A 26376-nucleotide genomic window follows, 5' to 3' on the forward strand; every position below is an offset into this window, starting at 1 on the left:
TTACACCTTTTTATAAATTAAATATGAGAAATGGGTTTTTAAAATAGTGTCTGCTAAAATAACCGTTTTTAGTTAGATCTGATCTGTGAAGATCAAACATGGTTTCAGATTTTGAATGGAGCAATAAATATATTGATTTTACTATTTTTATTGTTCTGTGATTTTACGATGATACATTTTTTATGTATAGGTATATAAACATAATAAGTAGTAGTAGAAAATTGCTTCAATTTTTAACTTTGAGGGTTGTCATTCTGATAGCAAATTAGATCACACGAGTGAGATTAAAATTAAAAGTTCCCTGTATATTTTTAAACCACTGAGTGCATTTTTACTTAAAAAACTTTAAAAAAAAAAGTCTTTTTAAGTATTACTCTAAAACAAATAATCGTAAATATTAGAATTTACACTAAATGTTTATATTGACGTTACTACACAAAGAATATATTTCAAAATATTTTGAGTTATTTATAGACATTTCAAATTTTCATTTTTGTTTTAGATTTTTTATTTTATTAGGTAAAATTTGGTACAAGATTCCTCATAAGTTGATATTTTCCAATAAAAAAATATCTAAAAGACATTGTCACAGTATTTTGTATAAGAGTTCTAGATTCATTTATCTTGATACCATTTTTTTTCCAAGTATAAAATATTCATCATGAAACATATATTATTATTTTTGAACAAATAACATTATGTTACATGAGACCAGTGACAAATGCTGACTTCGAAGTATGGGCATGTTTATCTACCATAATGTATTATAAGCTATAGTTCTATTTAATTTATAATCAATAAATAATACATAAATTTGTATTTATAAATAAATAAAATTGCTTACACTCTTACACGCAAATTACATACAAATATAATCATTGACAAATTGCAACACAAGTATGCCCAGAACAGCTCTTTCCATACTATTATAACTTTTTTTAAATTAATTTTAAATTTTTGATATAGATTTAATGAAAAAAAAATAAGATTGATTTTTTAACTTTACACAAAAATATTTCCAATTCATTTTTAAAAATATTATTGTACTATTGATTATACCAATAACCAGTAAAACTTTGTAACATGAGTACCCGACCTATGATCAATGATCATATATGGAGAAAAGTTACTATTGCTCACTAAATAACGAAATTGTTATTTTATCACATTTACTTTTATCATTTTATTTATAAACTAATATATTTAGTAGGGCGGGGTCATTATCATTTAAATATAAATAAAATAAAAATATATTATTTGCATCCCCGGATTTTGAATAAATTATTAGATTATTTGAACGTATTAAGATATTGATTTGTCACGAAAGTAATATCAGGAAGATATAGATGTGGGACTTCTAACCTTTTGGAATGTATATACTGTATTTACAAAATATTGCATATAAAGTTATCAAAAATATCTGAAGATACAATTAGTATAATTTATGAAATATAAAATATTAGTTTATAGTTTTTACATTAGTTCAGATAAAAATTAAAATATTTTTACTTGCAAAGTAAATCATAATTTGTTGTGTGGAGATAATATAGCTAGTATACACTATACACATTACACACATTACTAAACATTTTTATAAGTTCAAAGTTAAATTCTTTCTTTAGCTGTATACAATATTCTTGTTCATCAAGAAAACTTTCATCAAAAAATCAATATTATTTCAACATAAAAAGGCTGATTTCGAAAAAGCTTCACATATTGTCATTTTAAATATATTTTCTGGTTGAAAAATTAGGTGTTGCTAAGTTTTATAAGATAAATATTAAGAAGTTCGATATTGATAAAATATTTAATGGATTAACTACTATAAGCTGGTTTTCGACTACTGTTTGAAATTAGACATGGATTTAATAACTAAAATATCTTAAACATTTCAATATCGAACACGAAACTTACTTTTTCAAATACCTATACTAAATACTTTAATGGCTGCTTATACATTATTTAGTACAAAATCGTATTAATATTGTTAAATTATATGGTACACAATTCAAAAAAAAAAAAAAGAATTCCTACCGATATTTAAACCTGTACCGATTGTAAAATACCAATTCGGTCCGATTGATTTTTTTTTTTTATTAAAAACCATTCATAGACGCAACCAATAAAAAGTGTAGCAAAAGCGTATATACGAATTTAGACTATTATTTTTTTTTTGCTTTTTCTTTATGCCATATACTTCGTATACTTATTTCTATAATGTTCCCATTGCTGTCGCCAATTGAAATAAGTCTGTATATTATGAAAACACTGTGACTAATTAAGAAGAACGCAGATGTGTGCAAAAAAAAAGTAAAAATAAATCAAGAAAAATCTGCACGAAACCATATTTAGGTCGGGGGAGTGCGCATTTTTTGTGCGTGTGGCCATCCCCCATCGTCAACGCAACCGGTTCTCGGATGGACTGATGTTGTTATTGCTTTGTGAAGCCTATAAAAAAATAAAAAATAAAATAAGAATAATAAATAAATAAGAATAAAAAATTGAAAAAGAAAATAATACGTTCACGTTTATTTTTGGTGAGACTGCTGTCAAAAAATAAAAATAAAAAAAGCCAAAATAAAAAGTATCGGTCTTAAAATATCGTTTAACGACCGGCGGCGACGAACGAAAAAAAAATGCGGAGCCACCATTTATATTATTCTGCGCCGTGTAGTTTTTTTATTTTAAATAATATAATCATATTTTACGACTTATTAAAAAAAATCACGGACACCAAAACGACACCCGGCGACACGATGAAATAATTGGTAATTTTTTTGTTTTGCTCCTTTATATATATCTAAGTTTTTCTTCTCTTTTACTCTTATTCTTTCCCCACCTATTAAATAGAACTCTTCGTCGGTCGTAAAAAACCGCCTTTATAGCTGCCTTTCACCATGTGTCGTACACGGCGATGGCGGCGGCGACGGTACAGGTCTTAGTGTAGTTAAACTTTTATTAGGTAGACACTCCCGAAATTTTTATTTCTGGCCACCTTGGACTGGACTCCCCTCCTTCTGTCAAACACACATATACCACCACCATTTAATTCTATCGTTTTCTTTCTCATGGTTTAAAGAGGGTTTCCCTTGTTTTTAGTTGTTTCTTTTTTAATAATGTGCAGGCAAACGATATTCAATAACACGTTTACACATGCTATGAATTGTTATTGTTTTTATTACTATTTGAGTATTTGACTTCATTTTAATAAATTTATTACAAATTATATTTTATGTTGAACTGTAGAGTCTGTACACCGTATGTCCTTATACCTACAATATAGTTGTTATTACCAATAACAGCCTATATAAGGCTTACTGAAATGTCTGTTACTCGTGTAATTCTATATGACATTATAACATTATTTTTAATTACTTATATGCCTACGTTATTCGATTAAGTCATTATATTTTTATGCAATAAAAATATCAAAGCATTAATTATAGGATTTTTTAAATTAATAAGCGACAGTTGATTATTACCCAATAATTCATTATACAACTCTACAAGATGCTGTATGCAACCCTGCATGTTAAATAGAGAAAGGATGTACGCCATAATTTATAAGATTTACTTTCATTCTAAAATGTACATTATAAACATTTTATATACAAAAGAAAAAATAATTTAACTTTCAAGCATTTTTTTAGATTCCTGTTACTGGAAAATAGAAATGAAAATTTTTTTAATTCAAAATATCATTAAAATTAGAGAAGTTTAAAGTATAATCTTATGAAAACAACCCAACATAAAATTAAAAGTATCGTTTATGGTTTACATACATATAACTGATATAACAATCTAACAATCTACTATCTATGGACTTTGATATAAATAAATTCAATAATTATTTAGCAAATAAACAGTAATGTAAACGTTTACCTTTCAATAGCGATATCTAATCCGAAATAATAAAAAAAAATACATATTAATCATTTAATAACATATATAATCATCCATTTATTTTTAGAAGAAAAGACTTGTGAAATTTTAAATTTTTTTTGCTAAACATTTTACTAAATAAAATATAAAGATAAACATACAAATATACAATGTATAGCTGTCGTACTGGTACACATGTACAATATATTATTATATTATAAATCCATAAAGCATTCATGTGTGAATATAAATTTCAGGTATCAAACAAAATCAAAATAATAATAATAAAAAAACTATGAAGTTCAGAATGCCCAAAAGGCTAACAACCGAACATTATTTTATTTTAAGAATTAAAACCAACGCTGTGATTTGGTCCGGACGACCATCCAGTGTATTTGTTGATCACCATGTACGTGTCACGTTTAGTTTTAAACAGGCGCTCAAAATGTTTCTTGTTGAATGAGTGTCTGCCTACCACGTACACATGTCTGTCCGTCTCTAACTGATATTTTATCTACAATACACATAATATTCAAGTAACTTGACATCATACAGTTGATTAATAAATAACTTTGTGGCGTCATGATATTTTATTAGACAATAATAACATAATATGAAAGTAGTTTAATTGAATAAATATGTTATCAACTTACGTACACCGCCGGAAGTGACACTAAATTCGTTACATTTACTGTGAAATACACGCTTACCGTTACTTGAGGAATCGGATACTCATTGGTAGGCACCGAAAATTCCGCCTGCAACGTTATAAAGAAGCCAGTACAAGAACTCTTATAAAGTCAAAAGCAATAATATACAATTAAAAAAAATAGTTTTTACTAGTTACTACTGCTGTTAATATTATTATACTATTTATAGTGTTGGAGAGAGATTTAAACAATTTTTCGAAGTATAAATAAAAATGTTATTGGAAAATAAATGTTTTTAATTTCCATTGCTTTTTTTTTACTTAAAAATATAAACACAATACAAATTATTTTTATTAAAATTTATGATAAATTAGAACTTTGATAGCTTCAAGTTTATACTTTGTATAATGTGTAATATCTTTGATCGTTTAAAGTAATACATTAAATTTACCTTGTAACCGTGACAAGAAACATCAGTCATTTTCAGTGATGACTTCTCAACACTGTATAAGTATTTTTTTTCCAAGTTCCAATGCTGTTTTATATAATTGGAAATGTTTTCTATGGCTACTTGGTCGTCAAAAATCCCGTTTTCGTTGAGCCAACTTGGGTTAGAAAATAATAAACGATTGGATTCTAAAAATGCCCTGTCTTTACATGCTTGTATAATATACTTATTTATCATTATATTTTCACTGTCATAGTTAGAGTTTGAAAACCCTAATCTAAAAGTATTACATAATGTGATTAAAAGGTTAATTTATTGTAATTTATAATATTTCTAAATTAATTAAATTATTATAATATTGGATTTTATTGTTTATATATAGGTATAGTTAAAAGTTATCACTAATAAGTAATAGGCTTTTGGTTTTTTAAATAGCTGTACAATGTAATACTAATTACACTATGCACAGTACGTCATATATTAGCATTTATATAGTTATACATTTATAATATAATTTATTTTAAAGCAACTAGTCTATTTAATTCGTACCTATATACTAGATACGGATTTAAATTGATAATAACATTCATAAAATTAATATATTACCAATCTCTAAACTAAAATTTGCCATGAAATATAAATTACATTATACTCTAAATTTTAATGTTAACCTATATAATCTTAAAAATTTTGAATTTACTTATTCATTTTTAAATAGCATTGTACCGCCCGTTTGGATTCTAAAATCACTCCATTTACAAAATCTTCACTCGTTTGTATTACCGAATTATAAAAGTGTTCACTTATTCCAGTGGGTATTTTATATAAATGATCTCGTTTTTTATGTAGATTTTCAAAGAATGGTAAAGGTGTGCACTTAACCATAGGTGTTTTATTGGTCCACAATATAACTGTATTACTAGAATCAGTAGAATCTGTATCCCAGAGGGTTTCAGATGAATCCATAATTTTACAGAATGTAAAGTTGAATTCTTAAAAAATACAATATAAATTATTAACTAGGTACTTATATTTTATATAAAGTAATATAGCTAACAAAAATATATTTATGAACTATACAATGATTTGTATCGCAAATAAAATATATTACAAGGAAATACACGAAACACGTTATGTTTTTTATATTATGTCATATTTTACCAATAATGTGCGCATGATTTTATATTTTATCATCAATATGCTTTTAAAATATATCTATATCTATACCTATAGATATAGAGTTATTTAAGTATTTTGTATTTTTAAACATAATAAATATAATATCCAGAAAAGCTTCAATTTTCAATATTTCAATTTAAGAACTTAGTATTTAATTATAACTGTTATTATTATAAGGACTTAGATCTTATACTCGTGCAGAAATCTGTGTGAATAAAAATAACTACATGATTGGAAAATTAGTGTAGACTTACTATAATGTAAATATAATATACAGTAGCGGCTCGTGAGTTAATATTCTGGGGAGACTTAAAATTATTTAACATAAACTACGTACAACAACGAACAAGAAAAACCCTGTTATTGAAAATCTAATAATATTATAGTATTACATATTTAGTTAATATTTTTAAGTTTAATTTGATTTTTTGTTCGTAAGTTAAAGTATTAAAACCACTAGTTAATAATATGTCTATTATATTGTCTTTTTGCATTTTTAAAATAATTAGAAATATAACAAATATCAAATAGAAGATAGTATAAAACCCTGTAGTAAACGTGTTATAGTTATTAAATCATAAAAATGCATTAAATTATGACAGCGACTAAGAACGGCGCGCGGTACGGCAATTATTGTCGTGAACCCAGTCTCAATAGAGTCTATAATACGCAGCTTATTCTCCCTGCCCCCTCCGGCCCTCCATCAAACCGGCCGTATCATTTTACATGTTATGATTGAGACTGTCGGGCGGCAGTTTCACTGTAACGGCGACCGTCACCGTCATCGATAAAACTAAAATAGCATTTCTATTAAAATAACTATTTAAAGGTTTTAGACTTGGTTGCTTTCAATTTATAATAATAACAAAGAAAACGATATAAATTATATAATATTATATTTTCAATTCGAATAAAAATATTTTTATGCATTATTATTTTAATTAATTATTATTTACAAGTAACTGGGTTTTTTTAAGGGGGAGACTCAGTCTCAAAGTCTCCCCTGACGAGCCGCCCCTGATAATATACTAACTAAAAATACTTCGTTGTGTTAAGAAATTAAACAAATGGTTAGGTATATTTTTGTGTAGGTAATAATATTTTTGTTGTTAATCTTTATCGCCTACCTATCAATTATGTATTGATTGTTTTAAAATGTTCTAGTTTTATTAAAATTAAAAATAATATATATACCTACCTCCTTAATCAAGTTATTTTTACTTCAAGCAAATTACAATTATGTGTACATCAATAGTAATTCAATATCTATGTACAACTAAAGGCAACGCGTAACTAACAAATAGTAACTGGAAGATAATGAATAAATAATAATTGATTTGAATTTTATTTATTACAATTGTCTATATAGGTATTAGGTAGCAAAAGAAATATTATGATTGAATTCGACAACAACAGCAAAAATGTAATTCAATTTTGATTCTATAGATCCATGGAGGAGTTTGATCATCGTTGCAGATGAACAGTCATACCAAATGTAAATATATTGTTTTGTTTTATGACAGTAATTAATTTAAAATTATAAAATTATAATACATATTGAAAACTTTCAGTAGATTATTAAACTTTAAAAAAAATTGATTCATGTGCATAATGTAATTAAAATATAATAAATAAGTTAAATGTTGATATAATAATACGAGCCAGTCGAGCCATAATAGGTATAATAATATTTTTAAATGTTATAATGCATAATAATAAATAAATAAATTGTTACGTAACTTATGTTACTAATGCATGGTAGTCATGGTATAATTAATATACCATACGATCACGAAAAAACATTATAAACATTATAAAACTTATAATAATTCTAAAGTTATATTATAAATTTTAACAATTGTTTATAGTTTAAACTCTCATTTACAGCTTTACATTTAGTACGCTATATTTGAGAATTATTAAGATTTTAAATGTTTGTGTTTTAGTTGAGTATTATTATTATTTTTTTTTTTTGTTTATGGTTTTCATTACAATCATTATTGTGAGAAATACAATTTCCGTTTAGCTTATCTTATATTTGTGTTACTTATAACTTATAAGTTTATGTTTTGTTTGACGTTTGTTACAAAATATGTATAACATTGATTTTGATGAAATTCTATTCTATTCTAGTCGAGTTAAGAGTTGACTTGTTTCGTAATATTTATAATATTATCTTAGAGCATTTTATAGATAAAATTGAAGATTAAGAAAATACTTTTTTATTGTGGGCACTAATAAATAATAATACAATATTGATTGTGACTTGGTCATCACTCGAGTAAACCCGATGTGGATAATATGACGTATAAAGGATATCAGCTATGATATTATAACAGTTAGTTATAACTTGATACATAAATACATACAATACCTGTTGCTCTTAAGTATTAAAATCCAGACATTTAAAATCGAACGTTGTAATACAGGTACACGCTTAGCGATTAACGTTGAGACTTTTATTTTGAATGGTTTATTTTATTTGTTTATGTTTAATATTTCTATAGGACATATAGTAGGTATATTATAACAAAATATAATATACAATGTTATCGACTTATCGTTATGTTGACGTGTCGAATCTCGTTGAAAGTGATGTTCTTGCAGTTTTATTAGTGTCCTACACAATACGAATTTGCAGACACCTATTTAAAATCATGACTTAAAGATTTTGATTTATATTTATTTTGATGATTATGATTTTTAACTTTTGGAGCATATGCATTTAATTAGTAAAATATTGGGAACAGGAAATTAAAACATAATTCTACGCAATACTTGAAAATGTAAAAGTGCTGTTTACTTCCTGCGGCTATTGGTATTTTACTACCAGTCGTAAAATATCTGTGATGATATTTTAGTTAAGGACGGGGCAATAAATGTACAGTGTTGGACTATGGTTCTTTAGCTCCTTATTTTATGACTCGCTACTAGGAAACGAAACGAATATTATGAATATTATTATATCAATTAACAACCATATAGATTGATAGAACCATGACACAAATGAAATTTCTTAACACTATATTCTATTATTTAACACGTATTGAACTATAGTTACTTCGTTATTGAATCCCTATTGTTTTCATAAATCTTAATGTTAATCGAATAAACCGATTTATCATTTTGTTTTTTTTTTTTATTTATGGTTTTTTTTTCAATCCATTTTCAATAGTATATAGTGTTGCAGTATATAACAAACATGTGATGAATATGAATTTATTAAATTACATACTACTTAAAACATAGGTATAATACTAGAAAATGTTATAAATTTAAGTATTAAATATAATTATAAAGTAACTGAATTAACCGTGAACCGTGAACGTAAAATTATTCATTCGAATAAAATACAATATTATAACTTACATTAATACAACTTTTAATATAGTATATGAGAGATAGGGGAAAAATAAAATAATTATAATAATTTATAGAAATATATTTTAAATAATTATATATTAAATGCTGACTTAGTATCACTTATAAGTTATAAGTTATATTGCAAAAAAAATCTAATTTTACTAAATTTACAGTGCACATCAATGTGTTTACCGGAGAGGAAAAAAGAACAGTTAGTAATACGTATATTAATATTAAATAATATACAATATACGTACCAATATATATTTTTTAAAGTATATAAATCATTACTTTTTTGTAAAATTGGTTTTTATTTTAAAATTAAGTTTTCTAGTATTCCTTGACGTTGACATTCAATTTTGCTATTTAATAATTTAAAGAGAAAAAAAAATTAAATATTTTACGATTTTTTAAAGTAAGAATGTTAAAAAATCCGGATACTCTGAGTATGAATGCAGAACGGGAATAGCGTTAAACACTGCATTTGAAAGATAAAAAGTGTAAAAACTAAAAAGAGTTTTGAATCGAATCAAAGGTTTGATTTAAAATTGAGGAACTATATGAGATCAAAAAAGAGCACCATATTCTAGCTGAAAACGTACTATAGAAAATTAGATTTTTTTATGGTGAAATAATTATTAAAATTTAAACAACTCCGTTTTAAGAAAGACCTAATTTTGAGAATACTCTATTTTTTATTCTTTGAAATTTATTTTTATATCAAAAATGAAAAACTACCCTTAAATTCATTTATTAAATTTATACATATTGGATTTTAAAGTTTAATAATTTGTAATTAAAATCAAAAATAGTTTTTTTTTAACTTTGATATGAATAAGTTATAATAAATTTGATCAAAAGCTTTTTAAAATCAGTATATATCATATCTATAAATCTGTTTGTGCATTTATATTAAAAGATTCAAAATTTGAATATAGCTAAATTTGTAATGGTTGAACGTCCTGTAAGAAAATCGTGTTGTTCATTGATAATAATGTATTTAATATAGGCATATAGCCAATATAGGCCTAAATTTCAACGCCACAGCGTCAATAAATATTCTTCATCGAAAATTTTACAATATATACCTATAGTCTATACAAATACATGCAATACTCGTTTATGGCCGTATTTGTATGTGAACGGAGGAAGGATTATGATATTATATAGGCGTTGTAATACATTAATTAGATCATATCATTTTTATTCAACAACCTAGTGTGTAACTTTATTTTGTAATATAGGTTAATCCTAGCTAATAATTAATACTAGCTAATCCTAAACGATACACGTTCGTCATCATGACAAAATAAATAATATCATTTAATCTTTCTTGTTTTAAATTCCGTAAGCGAAACATATTTTTAACACAGTAATTGGGGTGGTCTTGACTAAATATAATTAACAGGTCTAAAATTATTATCAATTTTAACAATTACTTTACTTTCTATAATCTAAAATGACAATTGACAACATGATTATACAAACAAAAAAATTTCGTTTTTCGTGAACTAACAAATTCTTCGGTAGCTGTGTCCTGTATGAAACTATAGTATATATAAGTATTATGGTATATATAAATATATTTTTTGCTTTTTATGCTCTGTCTTGCTATAGATTTTAATTTTCTAAAAAATGGCCCTCTAGTAACATGGAGTTGCCCATCCCTGAGGTATAGGATTAACACTATGTACCAAATTTCGGATCCTTCAGAGCAAGAGACTTGGCTATGGATCGTTTACTCACAAACATTTTGTTGATATATAGATACAACAATACACCGCGGCGTCGTTTATTTTATTTTTTGTAGGGGCTAACATTATTCAAAGTAAAGGGGACCACACACCAATTACTATTTACACGATGATTCTCGGCCCTCTAATGTGTTCAGTACATATATAATATAGCACCTATTTACGGTTTCATTATTTAAATTTTTGAAGGAAGCTCTCGGACGCCTCCTACGCCTCTCCGACGGCGCGGTCTGTACACTTTTGGTCGTTATTTTTGAAGAACATCATAATATTTTGTAAAATCGGTCCGTAGACGCATAAAATAGGACGTACAATATCGCGTATCGAGAGGGCCATGTCGATAATTCAATAACCGCGGCTACAACGATCATTTACTGCAGGAGCAGGACTCGCGGCGAGTACTGGTTTTTTCTACACAATGTATAATAACGCCGTGAAACGATTTTCAAAACCACAGAAATCGTCTTCTGCAGCGCGTAAAACCGTATCAAAAACGTTTTGTGCTCCGTTTATACGCCGCCAAAACGACGGTAATCGTGATGAGAAAATATATAATGCGTACTAGGTATAACGATAAATTACGATCGCCGCCGACAGTGACCCAGTGTAGTGTGCCGATCGGCGCATCGCGTTTATATGACGAATGTGCCGCTCGCGGTGAAACCGGTCCGAGCTAAACGCGCGGCGGTCGAGTGTATCGGTAACGACCGCAAGTGCCGGCGGTACTCGTAGACGACGAAGACGACGATGTCGTAGTGTACCCGTGTGTCGTTACACGCGCGTAATAAGATCGACGACGGCGGCGAGAGAGACGAGCACGATCCGCGTCGCGACGACGGGCGCGTTACGTGACGGATCGGCGTGGGAACCATAAGCGGCGGACCCGACGACGGCCCAGACGTGCCGGTCACGCGCGAGCCCCTCCGGCCGACACCCGCGCGCGAGAAGTTACGCGGAGGCCGTCGGTTAAAAAGAGAGTGAATAATAAAAAAAAAACGATGCGGTACGTGCGCGGCACACGCACACACGGAACGGACACGTCGTATCGTTATTATTATTATTATATTATATTATATATTATATTCTTTTCGTCGCCGACGGCCTCCGACGGATTCAATAAACGCGCGCGCGCAATCCATCTATACATGGGCGGCGGATCACGCGCGTGCTCTTCTCTCCGCTCGCGCGCGCACGTCTATTTATAACGCGTCTCATACATTGTTATTATATTATAATGACGATTACGCTCTGTCGTACGCTTTATATTATTATTATTACTATTATCGTGTCGTGTTGCGGTCGTCGTCGTCGTACCTGATGTAGTCTTCGGAGGAGATGTGGCGCGTTTTTTTTTCTCATCGCCGCTCAGTTCCCACGGTGTAAACGACCTTTACGGATTATACGCGCCATCAACGCTTTTTTTCCGTTTTATAATTTTTTCGACGCCTTTTCTCTCGTCTACCGCGCGCGCATTCACCGCCGCGGCTACCGTTTCGTCCGTCTTATTATTATTGCGTAAGCGTTCATTGAAATTATTTTGATTTTTTTTTTTTTTTGTTTGTTTGTTACGATGCGTTTAAGCCCAAGAGTTTTCATAAATACCTACCACAAATTGTCACGCGTATAAATTTTTGAAAATGTAGCTCGCCGTGGGAGATTGATTTAAATATATATATTTTTTCAAATCATAAACTATTAATGATATTAATCACTAGTAAATTTTATTACATTAATCTACTCGTGCTGTAATATTATAAAATAGGTATCTTACAGTTGAAGAAAAAATTGTCTCAGCAGCTGTATGAATACCTATTACTTTAAAATTACTATCACGATATTACATATATAGTCTATTAACTCACAAATTAATAATCTTTCAACTTTCAATTTAGACGAGTGATTGAAAACATTGAATATATATATACCTAAATATGTAATTATAGGTATAAATACAATTTTTTCTCTTCGTGATGACAGTTGGCGTTTCCCCAACAATGTGTACATGCCCCTCCTCCAATCCCGAGAAAAACGGTTGATACGTTGATTTATCGACATACGCTGACTATATGTGAATATTCAAAAACATTTTTCTCTTAGAGTACTTAGTTCTAAACAAAAGTCCGCTGCACTAGATATCTATCTCAAAATCTATATACATAAATGCGTGAAAATGGACATTTTTGTCACGCACGTTCTCTGCAGAAACTACTCATCCGAGATCTCGATTCTAATGAAGAAGTGCATCACGGAGCAGGTTTAGCCTTGATTCTATTTATCCACACGCGTTACTCTAAATGTTTGCATTAGGCAATCAAAATATATAACACGGATGCATTTTATACAGGCAACGAAGTGCACGGGGAATAAGCTAGTAATGGACACATACTCATTAATCATTTTATTAATACATAAATATTAGAACGGATGGTAACATATATGTACATGTAATAACTGTTGGCGTGTTACATATAAAGTCGAACCAAAAATAATCAAAACTTACAAAGCCTGAAACATGTACCGTACAAATTGTAGTAGTGGCCTAATCGAAATGGTTAGTAAAAAGCTCCAATTTAACCGACGTTCGTTTAGATTGAATTTTATCAAATCATAGTTGTATATTACTAGATGTTTTTTTATCCAATAATAAATGCTAGTTAGTACGATTTTTATTTCACAGCACGCTAAGAGAAACTTTAAAATCTAACGTCACTCGAAATGTCCACTTTTTTTAAAAATACGTAAGCATACAATCATGCGGCGCGATGGATAGGCAAATAAATGTTACGCTAGTTACGCAGTACTCTTGTTATTCTTCCAGTTAAAATGACATAGCCACATAGCCACATAGGTACCAATATGTGGCATTGAACATAGGTTAGCAAAACATCATATTTACAAATATTAATTATTAGATGATTATTTCATTGGTTATTTGTTATTATTTGTCGAATTTAGGGAGTAGCTCGGCCTCGGTTAAGTAATAATTGCCCGGGGTGCCGATATAATTGTGAAAAAAATAATATATTTATACATTTGCCTCATACATTTAAGCATGAAAAAAAAAATTTATAAATATTTAAAGAATCTTGTACCTATGTTACCTATGTATATACTTAATATTATATTTGATTATGATTATTTTTTTATTAAGATACATAATATTAATTATTAATGATATATTATAAGAGCTATACTCATGTATCAAGAATATCTCTGATCATTAAATAACAAAATTGTCAGTCAAAAGTCAAAACACTTGGGTGTCATACGACAAAGCCAATGTGTCATATATTATGCAGTCTTTCAAGTGTCTTACACCGCTCATTTTGTAATTATAAAGTATAATTACAGTATCTACAATCTATTCCTAAATAAATTTGTAAATATTTTTTTTAATATAACCAAAGTGTACTTAATAAAGACTCGGGAGTGGTTAAAACGAAGACCATAAAAAAGATGCCGCCTCCCAAAAAAATCAATTATTATTATTTTTACTAAAATTGTTACGAACCTCTTATTATTATTAAGATATATTTATCTGTTAGCGCTTATGTATTAGTTTAGCTTGTGGGGGAATAGTCTTAGTACATATTACGTTTGAGAAAATCAGCCACCCACTAGTGGTAATCACGTTTGATAATAAATATACTCTTATATATTATTATTTAACAATTTTTTTTTTTATTTAGTTGTTGAGGAGATCACGACACCATTTACGTTTTAACATATTATTATTAATTGTAGTTATTATAATAATTTGTAGGTACAGAGTAATAGATAAAATACAGAAAATTCACCTGCAACCATGTTCACCCACTTTTTTTTTATTAATTTGATTATTCAAAATTTGATTTCCACAACTTTTCAATATACATTATACATAAATACTTAAAGATCATATTTTATAATTAATGAGTTTTTTGTACTGCTATAATTAGGGTTATTTAACTTTGTTTACTATGACTTATGAGAATAATTAGGTCTCTTATTATAGGTATAGGTTTGGAAAATATGGGGAATGCAATGATATTTTTAAATGTGAATAATGAATTAAATCTATTTACCTAATCTATTAAATTTTACAATATTTAGGAATTGTATAAAGATTCAATTTTATTTAATATTATTTTTAATAATTTTTTTATTTGATCTATTTTATCATTTTTGTAAGATTATTCTTAAAATTTTAAGTAGTCATTATTAGCTATTATATAGTACAAACATTTAAATACCTAACTAAGATATGCATGCATTCGTTTGAATTTTAAATGAGGCATATCAAATTTTCAATAATATTATTCTCTAAATAATTTACAATAAAAAAGGGAATTCAAATTTTAATAACAAAATTTTGTATTTTCATAGGCTATATGGCCCAGTGTTTCTCAACCAAGGGGTTGCGATCACCTTAACCTAGTTAATAATCGTTGTCCATTTGTAATGGAGAATTCAATGGTGTCATTCGCATTAGGCAATAGTTTTGTTTTGTTTTACTTAGATAATAATTTTTTTCTATTTTCTTTAACAATAGCATTGGTTATATTTATATTATGCATTTTGTATAATCAATGATAATAATAATAAAAAATTAATTATAAAATATAATTGGAAACAGAGCCTGGCTGTCTCTATTAGAATTGTTTTTTATATTATACAACAATAATTTATTATTGTAATAAAACTTGACTTATTCATTAAAGTGATTTGATTAACAACGAGATACCCAAAACTTATATATGTTAAATGACAAGTTTTATTTTTTAAAAGATAAGGTAATAATTTCATTTAAAATAATATATTTATTTAATTGTCAAGTAAAACATTTTCTTCTATTAAATTTTCATTTTTTTCTGCTTCTGGACATTCAATTTCTAGTTTTGATTTATTATCTATAGTACAATTATTATATTCTAGAAGATCTTCCTCATCTAAGACTGAAAACATTTTTCTTTTTGGCAATGTACTAATTAATGCTTCTTTCCAAGATATTCCAGACACCACTTTTGATATTATTTCAAAAACTGAAAAATATTAACTTTAATTAAACAATATTTGAGTTCTAATTTAGATGTAGAGAGGTCAATATATTGATTTAATATTAAATAACTTTTATTACGTTCCTATTTATGTCATTCTATGATAAGACAATACTGGCTTTTGATAATAATAATAATAAATTGTATAATATTATAATTTTTATATGATGTATGCTATGTTTTTGGTTAAAATTAATCTAATATACTGATCTATTAATAAAAAATAAAGTAGTAACATACAATAATAGAATAAAAATTTAAGTCATGCTATTTCTGCTCAGAATTGTTTTTTTTTTTATGCAATGACTTAATAATTTAATGCAATATAAAATATCCATTACAAAGACTAGTTGCACTTGAAATTTAATATAAAGCAGAGAGACTTCCCAGGATTTTTCAATTATAATTTATATTGGTTTTAAATTCAATATATTCTTAGAACATATTTAAATAATAAAATATGTATACTCCTAAGAAAAATAAAAATTTGGAGCTAATTAACTAAAAAATAATTTATAAAAATAGATTTTTTAATTAAAATATATGAAATTACCATGATTTATAGTTAGGATTTTTCTAGTTTGCATGTTGATATTTTCATCAATAGGCAACCGAGCATGAGCTACACCTAGATCATTTGCTATTTTTAGACTTGCTCCCTAATAAAAATAAATATTTTAATATTGATACAAAGATAATAGAATTTTAAGCAACTATACTTTGCAAGAATTATGATCAACAAGACCACCAATTATGTACACTTTATTGTCATCTAAACTTTCTAAAACATTCATACTGTCACTGGTTAAATAAACAATTTCTTCTTTCTGGAATACTTTATCAAATGAATCTTCTAAGTATTTTATCTGCAAATGAATAAAAAAATAATATAAGATATTTTAGATTTTGAACAAGTGAAAGAAAATTTAAATAAAAATAACTAAATTTAAATGAAAAAGTAATTAAGTTCAATATTTTAATCACTTTAATTTTTAGTATTTTAAATTAAATCAAATTGTATTATTCAAATGTAGACATTAATAGTTAAATACTAAAATATTTTTTAACTTTTGTTTTTTAAATATATATTATACGATCTATAAACTTTGCTTTTTTACAATAAGTTTAAGCGATAAATAGGGGTGGGTAATGGTTGTAGTTTTAAACATTAACTCCAAAGTGATGAAATTTCATGAAATACCAAAATATTAAATTTAAATAATTTTATATACTTATATACAATATGGTTATAACTGTTATGAGTTGAGCTCATATTCAGATAATAATAACGGCTACCAAAGCTGATGTGTCTAAAATACTCTGTATAAGATAAACAAATTATAAAATATTTATTAAAAATGATATATTATTATAAGGAAACATATATTATTAGAAGCTTAATAGTTATACATAATATAAATCCCAATTATTAGGTATTTTATTTGATTACTTTTTAATTCCTGTTTTTTTTTTTTTTTTTTTTTTTTTAAATGTAACTATAAATACTTGAAATTGTGTACATACATCCCAAAACTCAGAGCCATTGTGTTTAGCCATAGTTTCTCGGATTTTTCCTTCATAACTGCATATATATAGTTGCATAGGATTATCCATTCTACGATTCAGACCATAACACCTCAATATTTGATTTGAACACTTGCATAAATCCTATTAACATAAAATATTTAAACATTGATACTTATTTTAATTGTAAGGTTAAGATTTATCAATAGTATAAAAAGTAAAATGAGAATTTTATTTTGTTAGAATAAATTAAAATATGGTAAGATAAAAAATTAATTTAGCAATAATTTTCAATTTATTATTTAGAAGTAACTCATAATTTTGAAATAAATTGAAAATTTTATGATATAAGCTAAACCTTTTATTTTGATGTTACCAAATACATTATATTATAAATACATTTTTAAGTTATAATATGAAATTAAAATTTCAAGAATAATATGATTTAGTATCAACTATCAAGTCTTTTATACACACAAAATACAATAAAATCATTTATCTCAATATAAGGAAATTTGTAGATATTACTTATTTTAATTTTTTAAAAGGATTTAAAATAAAACATACCAATGTTAATAAATCCTAGCCTTATTAGTTAAAATAAGTAGTTGAATATTATTATTTATTGTATTCAGAAAAATGTGCAATAATATCTCGAGAGAAATCAAATAATAAAATCCTCCAAATTATAGAAGATTATCTCCTTTATATTGTGAATGAATCTGTCAATAGCAAGGTAAGATGTTTGATTTTTAAAAACTAAAATTTAAAAAAAAAAATTAAAAAGTAGCAGAAAATGCCTAACATAAATGTTTAAGATAGAAATAATTAGTTCATTACTTATTAGTTATTACCTTATCAGACATTAAGTCATCAAACGACATGTCTAACACAATACGTTGTTTACATGTACTATCTGCCATTTTGTTTGTCTTTACTTTTGGTACTTCTACTCCAGATTCTCGCATTTGAGCTTTCCATTTTTTCTTTTCTTCTTTTTTTTCTTTATTTAATTCCCTGAGAATAAATGAAAGTCTAGATATTGTTAACTCTATGAGATCTACAGTAATTAAAAATTAAATATTACTTTCGTTTAGCTTTTTTTTCCATCCATATCTGTTGCTTTTGAATTTTTTTTAGCTGCCTTTTAGACAGTGAGGTAGACTGGTTAGCATCATTACCGTTGTCAATCTTACATATTTTATGGTTGTTTTCACAGACATCTTCAGATTTATCTAATGATCGTTTTCCAATTTCGTTAACAACGGTTTCTTCTACAGCGCTAGTGTCGGTATCATTATTTGGTTTTATAACTACAGTTTCTGATGACTCGTTCATTTTATCATAGCATTTAGCACAAAACTAATTGAAATCAAAAAGTTAAAATACTGTTATAAATACATTTTACAACAGTACTACAAATAGAAAACAGTTAGTAGTTATACTATAAAATTTATATCATGGTACTATACTACTGTAATAATTAATAATTGTGTTCTATGATATATTTTTTTATATATTAGTATAATTGTTATAATTTATAATAGCGACCTAACACCTAAACTATTCAATATTTATTTATAAGAGTATAATACTATAATGTGTACAGTACAGCGTGTATTACACGTCGTGTGTTATCACCATTTAACGTTACTATCACCACAGAATTCTGTGCTATCACCATCACTATTATTATCACAGTCATCAACATTAGAATAATTTGAGTAATGTTACATTACTTTCATTTACATTGTTCTAATGTTCATGAATATTATATACATACAATTAAATTTACCTTACGTGAATTTTTCAATATTTTAATAGATATTCTGCTATTAGGAGTGGAGACAAATCCAACAAATCAAATTCGCCCAGCCGTTCTTGAGTGTGTAAGTGTAACTACGATTAAAGGTATACTTAAGAATTAAGATATATCTTAATCGTGTGTGTAATTAACCCGAATTTCTTAAAAATACGAGAAGTCAAGTTCCCCCCATTTTATTTGAGGCCAGAAGTATTATCACAGAATAAATATATTATCAATTTGTTACAAAGATATAATATTATGTATAAGTAGTAACTACCTGTTGATGTTTTAATTTTTCTATTTTTAATTTTTTTTTAAATTTAATTATGTATTTTTATTTTGCTATACCTACATAGATTATTTACTTTTTTTAGACTTGCTCTCTAAGAATTAAGAAAGTAAGAATTAATAAACGAAACTGTGTGGTGGACAAGAAAACGCACTGTTGTTTTTCTTTTTTCAAAAATTGTACTCCCATCTCTACCCATAAAAAAAATCACCACATGCTACATATGACTACGAATATAACACTGTCAGCTGATTTTTTAACAGTAATATAATACTTGATATCATTGAAGCATAATAATATAGATTATAGAATATAGATTAGGAGTCGACGGCCGACGCTCGTAGACTTACACGTCTCCCTCTTTACAAGGTGTTTATTATAAAATGTAAATACTTTCACTACAGTCTACAATTTATAAAACAAAATCTTGGACTTTGGTACCTACATGTAATAATATGTGAACACAATATTGTGTTGATTGTAAATTGAGTTTTACGATAGTAAATTAATATTATTGATTTATGATTCGCCGTCAATGTCGACAACATTAGTATATTAGACATTAGTGTTTACTGGTTTTTCTTCTTTTTTCCCCTACACACTCCAATTTGCTTTTCAAAACTTAAAGTTTAACATCAATAATACAATAATATTTTTTGTTTGAGTGATCTCCCCCACGCTTCATCAATAATGAAACTCTTTTTAACTGGAGCATCGGGTTTGTTGGGTAGGTCTATTTATGAACGTTTTCTAAACGAACCGGATTGGACTGTGTGTGGTATTTCATTCAAAAGGCAAGTATCATAATGATTCGCTATACTTGTGGTACCTATAACAGTTGTATGAATGATTAAAATTTAATATATTTATAGGACAAGTCCTGGGTTGACAAAACTGAATCTACTTGATAAAGACACAGTCACTAATCTTCTTAATACAATTAGCCCTGATGTTATTGTTCACTGTGCTGCAGAACGGTTTCCAGATAAAGTAGAAAATGACCCTCAAGCTGCTTATGATCTAAATGTTGGAGTATCAGCTCATTTGGCTGATGTAGCGAGTAAATGTTTTACATTATACTTAATTATATCATTTATACATACTATAAATAACATTAAATTAAATAACCTCTAAAATATATCTAAATAAAATAAAGAAATCATTAACTTCCCAAAAATATTTAAGGTAGGTATCATTTTACAATATGACAAATATTCATTGTATTACCTATATTATATTGTTGATTTCAATATTTTTTTTCTCTTAGATAATCTCAAAGTGCCTTTTTTGTATATCAGTACAGATTATGTATTTGATGGAGACAAAAGTCCTTATAAAGAAACTGATGAACCTACACCTATAAATGAATATGGAAGGTTGAAGTTGCTTGGTGAAAAAGCTGTCCTTGCTGCCAATCTAAGTATGACATATTATACAGTGTTCGGCATTGATAATTATAATAATTAAATAGTTATCTATATAAATATTTTTCAATATAATAATCTAAATAAGATAATACATAAATTTAAATAAATATATTTAAAAGGGAACTATAGCTGATTATATAAAAATTATAATATATTGAAATTAAAATGATGTACCTATAATTGATATTTTATATCTTGTTACATCATTACATCATTTGTACAAAATTATTTAAATAGTAAGTTCTAAATACTTATATACATTGATATACTTTTTAAATAAAAGTTCATTTAAATATATAAGTACTAATACATTACAATAAAATTATTCGATATTAAAATAATTAAAAAAAAAAAAATTAAAACCAATATTTTAAGTATATTTTTAACAATTTATAAGTTTTTATTATACAATTTAATTTATTTAAATACAAAATACAATAAATTATTATTAAAATAGTAGTTTTTTAATTTATTGCTGAAAATTTAACATTTATTAATAATTTCATATTTGTTTATAAATTGAACAATAAAATGTTTTTTTCAATAACGACAAGTTAAAAGATCTTGGTATTTTTAGTATATTTTAATATAATTTATATTTACTATTACTAGACTATCAAAAATATAAGTTTAATTTTTACAATTTTAAGTTTTAAAAAAGTATGTTTGTATGTACATGGAAGTATAAAAATATATTTGAATGCTTTATCCACATTATGTTGAATAAACCAAGCTTTGTCGTCATTTCAAATTAATTTGAAATGTATAACTCATAAGTGATTTAAATATATGTTATTCCATTTGGCTATGGCTTCTCTTGACAATTCAGACAGACACTAAATATAGACATTACAATAAAGCATTATTTAAACAAGATAGAATATACAAAAAAAAAAAAAATATCTAAATAATGTTGAGAACTACGTATACTACAGTATACTAGTATTTATTATAATAATAGAAATTTATTGTAAAGATGATGATTATCAATGATATTGCGTTAACATTTTTATTTGTAAGTCCCATGTTGTTAATTAAACTAGTAATTTAAAAAACTAATTTACAGATAATATCATTCTCCGTATTCCAGTACTATATGGACCTGTTGAAAGCTTAGAAGAAAGTGCAATTACATATTTGTTCATTGGATTAAAAAAGTGTCAAAATAATAATGAAATATTTAAAGTCTCCAATTATGAACTTCGTAATCCATCAAGTGTTGATGATATAGCACACATTGTGTTTAATTTAGTAGAAAAAAAAATTGTTTCTGTAAGTTATTGTCTCTTTATCAGAAATTGCTTACATATTGTAATATTATGATTTTTACAGAATAATAGCATAAGTGGAATTTACCAATGGTGTGGAAAAGAAATGTATACAAAGTATGATATGGTGGCTAAAATGGCTAAGATTTTTAACATGAGTATGGAGCAAGTAGTTCCAGTAAATGGGCAAGGTGGAGTGAAACGCCCATTTAATACTCAATTAGATGTTTCTCGTTTAAATCAATTAGGAATTGGAACACATACTAATTTTGAAGATGGGATAAAAACTGTATTATCTAGTTGGGTTGTTAAATAGTTTTATCAACAATTTTATAAATATTTTTTTATTTTTGTATCATTGCTCGTTATAAATAAAGAATATATTTTGAAAGTTATATATTATTATAAAAAAAAATTCATTTACTGTATTTTAAATAAAGAGATCAGTATATTATGGTACTATTTATCTTTTGATAGTCTATCTATTCCCAAATATTATATTTGTTTAATCATGTAGGTAATATGAAATAATTTCACAGAATACTCTAATATCAGTAATACCACTTCCTGATGAGTAGACTTAAGACGCCAATTCAACAGTAATCAGTAATCAACAAGATAATCAAACAATATTTACTTGTTTTCAATAAAAAAACAAATGAATTGTTAATTTCATAAATATGAAAAAGTAGCAAATTAATAGATTTATAAGTAAGTGTAATTTAGAAGAAAAAACAGATATGAATGGATTATTGAAAAAACATTTTTTCATATATGTATACCCGCAATTATCTATAGCACCAAGTTAGATCATCTTTTGAATTTATATTAGGATACAAATGCATAATAGTATACAGTTTACTTCTGAATTGTATTTACTATTTATTATTTGAGACAATGATTGATTATTGATAGTGCTGATAGGTACTAGTGGCAACTAAGAGGGATCAGAGAATGAAGGGCATGGGTGTACTAGGGTCCAAAGTGATACAATATTTTTCTTTTAATGATTCAAAATTGTTTAATGATTTTTTGAATTAAAAAAACTAAAACATGTAATATTTTTAAAAAATTTATGAAATAGATTTATTAAGATGAATATATCCCTATATACTACCTGGATAAGATGGGGGCATTGAAAATTCCACTCCCAGACCCAAATTTTCAAATTACGCAGTATTACTTGATCGTTGAAATTAGTTTATATAGTAGAAAAGTTAATAGTTATATTATGTTATGGTACATTGATACCTACTACCTGTAGGCTATTACCTTTAGTCTTCAGTGAGTCATGGTGCCAATAGAAAAATGGTTTTAGTAGGTTCTTAGCAATTTCGAATGATTTTTGATTTTATAGGTACCAATGCTTTTTTTCTAGTAGAAAAGATGTTTCCATCAACAAATTTAAGGGAGGTTTCTTAATTTAGATAGAAAATTGGTTCCAGTTAGTACTTTTGAGTTTGAAAATTATTAAAATAATTGAAAAAAATAAAATAATAAAATAATTTGTTAAAATTGGAATATTATTATTTAATTGTTTGATGATCTAAAACTGTTCTTCGTTTTAGAATTGTTTTTCATTATATACAACATACCTACCTACGTATAATTTATTAATGAATTCAAATTTAACATCACAATCATCACATCCATTTAGTAATTTACTCAATGATGAGGTACAATCGTTATTTTCTTTACAGCAGAATGGTTTACTAGTTGTTAAACATTTTGCTTTTAGTAGTTTTAAATATTTATTGATCTAGGTTATTTGTACTTATATCCAGGGGGTTGTAGATTTTTTAGAGAAAACAGCCCCCCCCCCCCCCGACCGTCATTTCTATTTGTGGCACTGCTCATTTTGTACCAAATTTGAATACTATTTACGAGCTAAATTTAAAATATATTTATATACGTAATATTTTAATCATGATATTATGATCAAAGCATATTACATAATTATAATATAGACTATCTTGAGAATCTCTCAATATATGGTCTACCAAATACCAATGAACGTAGTTAACTGTAGTAAAAATTACAATAGTATGCGGTCTATCTACATTTTATGTGAAACCAAATATAGTTTATTTTACTGTATTAATGTAATAGATAATATCATTGATAAATCAATGATAATAATATGTAAAATCGTAAAAAAAAAGTATGACGTATAATGCATACGTGTAATGCTCATTTATTAATATAATATTAAATATATTATAAAAAAACATAAATGCATTTTAAGATTAAAAAAACTGGTTTATGATCTACAAAACATAATAGGTATTATTCATATAGGTATCTTCCATTTCTATTTAAGTCTCATTAGTCACCACCAATACTCGGTTAAGTATTGGGAAGTACCACGATTAAAGATATTTTTGATCGTGAGAAGTACACAGACAAAATGTATAAAATATTAAAATACCAGTGCGAACTTTTTATCTAAGGAAACACAAAACATTAGTAGACCGCATAGGCATAATTTGGGTGCTATTTTAATTATGAGACCTTTTTATGAGAGTATTAGCCAGTAGGTATATTATTAGGTAGGCAATGTCGGATTTAGAACAGGTGCCCGGGCTTCACGGGCCTAGGAGTAAATTCGGCCCTGCAGGTTGTAGGCAATTTACTTGTGGTGGATTGAGGACCTCGCGAGATGTGTACTTAAGTTTATTATTTCTAATCCTTAAGTTTCAAAGTTATATCAATTTTTATTTTACTACGGTGGATAAGATACAATATAATGTGCCATCTCATGGTTTTTATATAATTGGTATAATGGGTATAACAACCTGACTTATGTGTTGACACATTCATCACTTTATTATTACTAATAATTTTTATTAAAAATCAATAGGCAATAGAAACAATTAATATATTAATCTATCTTCAAAATGTCAATTCGATAACTCAAATAGATTCGGCTCTGCGTTAATTATTATTAAACTACACTTTCCTAGTTTCCTTTATATTATAGAGAGATTACCTATATAAATCTATAATATTATATTGTATTGTAAATGGATGTCTGTTTGTCCTTAATGCATTCCTAAACGCCGTAAACGGTTAGGCTGATTGCGACGAAATTTGGTACAAAGATATTATATTAGACCTAAAATCGGTAAAAAATAATAATCGCTTTTCTTATTTGAGCTATTTGATATGAATTATAGTATTATACATTTTGTACTTTTATAGGTAGAAATAGATTAAATGGAAAACGTTTGTTATTGTTTTCAATTAACAATCGATTATCGAGTGTCGACTGATTTGATTGTATCAGCCATAGATAATAAAGAATGGATAGGCCACGCCTATGCTTATAACATTAGGTGCCTCGTTCCTAAAGAGCAGATATCTTCTGTCTCACAAAGGTGCCTGTTATCTCAACTTTTGGTTATCCCTTATTGAAAATCTGATAGATATATATATATATGGATTAATAATAAAAGCACCTACATTCATAATTGTTTGAGAACGTATGATAAGGTCGAATGGCCTATCCATTCTTTATTATCTATGGTATCAGCAGCCTGCTATAATGGAGTATGGACTGTGTATTCAGTTAATGGTAAAAATAGAATTTTAACACAATACTTGTTGAAAATTGACAAAATAAATGACAGTTTATCCAGGACAGTAAAAAAAAAAAATTCATTTTTGAATTCATAAAATGATGAATATTATTTAAAAATTTGACCAAGAATTAGCACATTGTTTATCAGTGGTGTAATTTTTTTTAAATT

General features: G+C 26.8%; 3 protein-coding genes across 4 annotated transcripts; 1 reads left to right on the forward strand and 2 right to left on the reverse strand.

Moving 5' to 3' along the window:
• Positions 1 to 4057: 4057 nt before the first annotated feature.
• Positions 4058 to 7588, reverse strand: LOC114132623 (uncharacterized). 2 transcript variants are annotated; one of them, XM_027998135.2, is made up of 5 exons: positions 7358 to 7588; positions 5681 to 5972; positions 4984 to 5257; positions 4536 to 4640; positions 4058 to 4396 (listed from the first exon to the last, which is right to left on the reverse strand). In XM_027998135.2, exons 2-5 carry the CDS (start codon positions 5944 to 5946, stop codon positions 4226 to 4228), a joined length of 816 nt encoding a protein of 271 aa, XP_027853936.2. In that variant the 5' UTR covers positions 5947 to 5972; positions 7358 to 7588; the 3' UTR covers positions 4058 to 4225. The 2 variants fall into 2 exon arrangements, with proteins under 2 accessions (XP_027853936.2, XP_050056437.1); XM_050200480.1 differs by having other exon boundaries at positions 5681 to 5915; positions 7358 to 7587.
• Positions 7589 to 16006: 8418 nt separating this feature from the next.
• Positions 16007 to 19433, reverse strand: LOC114132614 (tRNA methyltransferase 10 homolog A). Its single transcript, XM_027998130.2, has 6 exons — positions 18924 to 19433; positions 18691 to 18853; positions 17837 to 17980; positions 17032 to 17178; positions 16866 to 16971; positions 16007 to 16297 (listed from the first exon to the last, which is right to left on the reverse strand). Exons 1-6 carry the CDS (start codon positions 19172 to 19174, stop codon positions 16080 to 16082), a joined length of 1029 nt encoding a protein of 342 aa, XP_027853931.2. The 5' UTR covers positions 19175 to 19433; the 3' UTR covers positions 16007 to 16079.
• A 762-nt stretch (positions 19434 to 20195) lies between these two features.
• On the forward strand, positions 20196 to 23086 carry LOC114132616 (methionine adenosyltransferase 2 subunit beta-like). Its single transcript, XM_027998131.2, has 5 exons — positions 20196 to 20726; positions 20805 to 20992; positions 21200 to 21352; positions 22426 to 22631; positions 22692 to 23086. The coding sequence occupies exons 1-5, from the start codon at positions 20623 to 20625 to the stop codon at positions 22941 to 22943; spliced, it is 903 nt and encodes a 300-aa protein (XP_027853932.2). The 5' UTR covers positions 20196 to 20622; the 3' UTR covers positions 22944 to 23086.
• Positions 23087 to 26376: the final 3290 nt, after the last annotated feature.

This window comes from Aphis gossypii, chromosome 2, assembly GCF_020184175.1.
Source record: "Aphis gossypii isolate Hap1 chromosome 2, ASM2018417v2, whole genome shotgun sequence".
NCBI classification, from domain to species: Eukaryota; Metazoa; Arthropoda; class Insecta; order Hemiptera; family Aphididae; genus Aphis; species Aphis gossypii.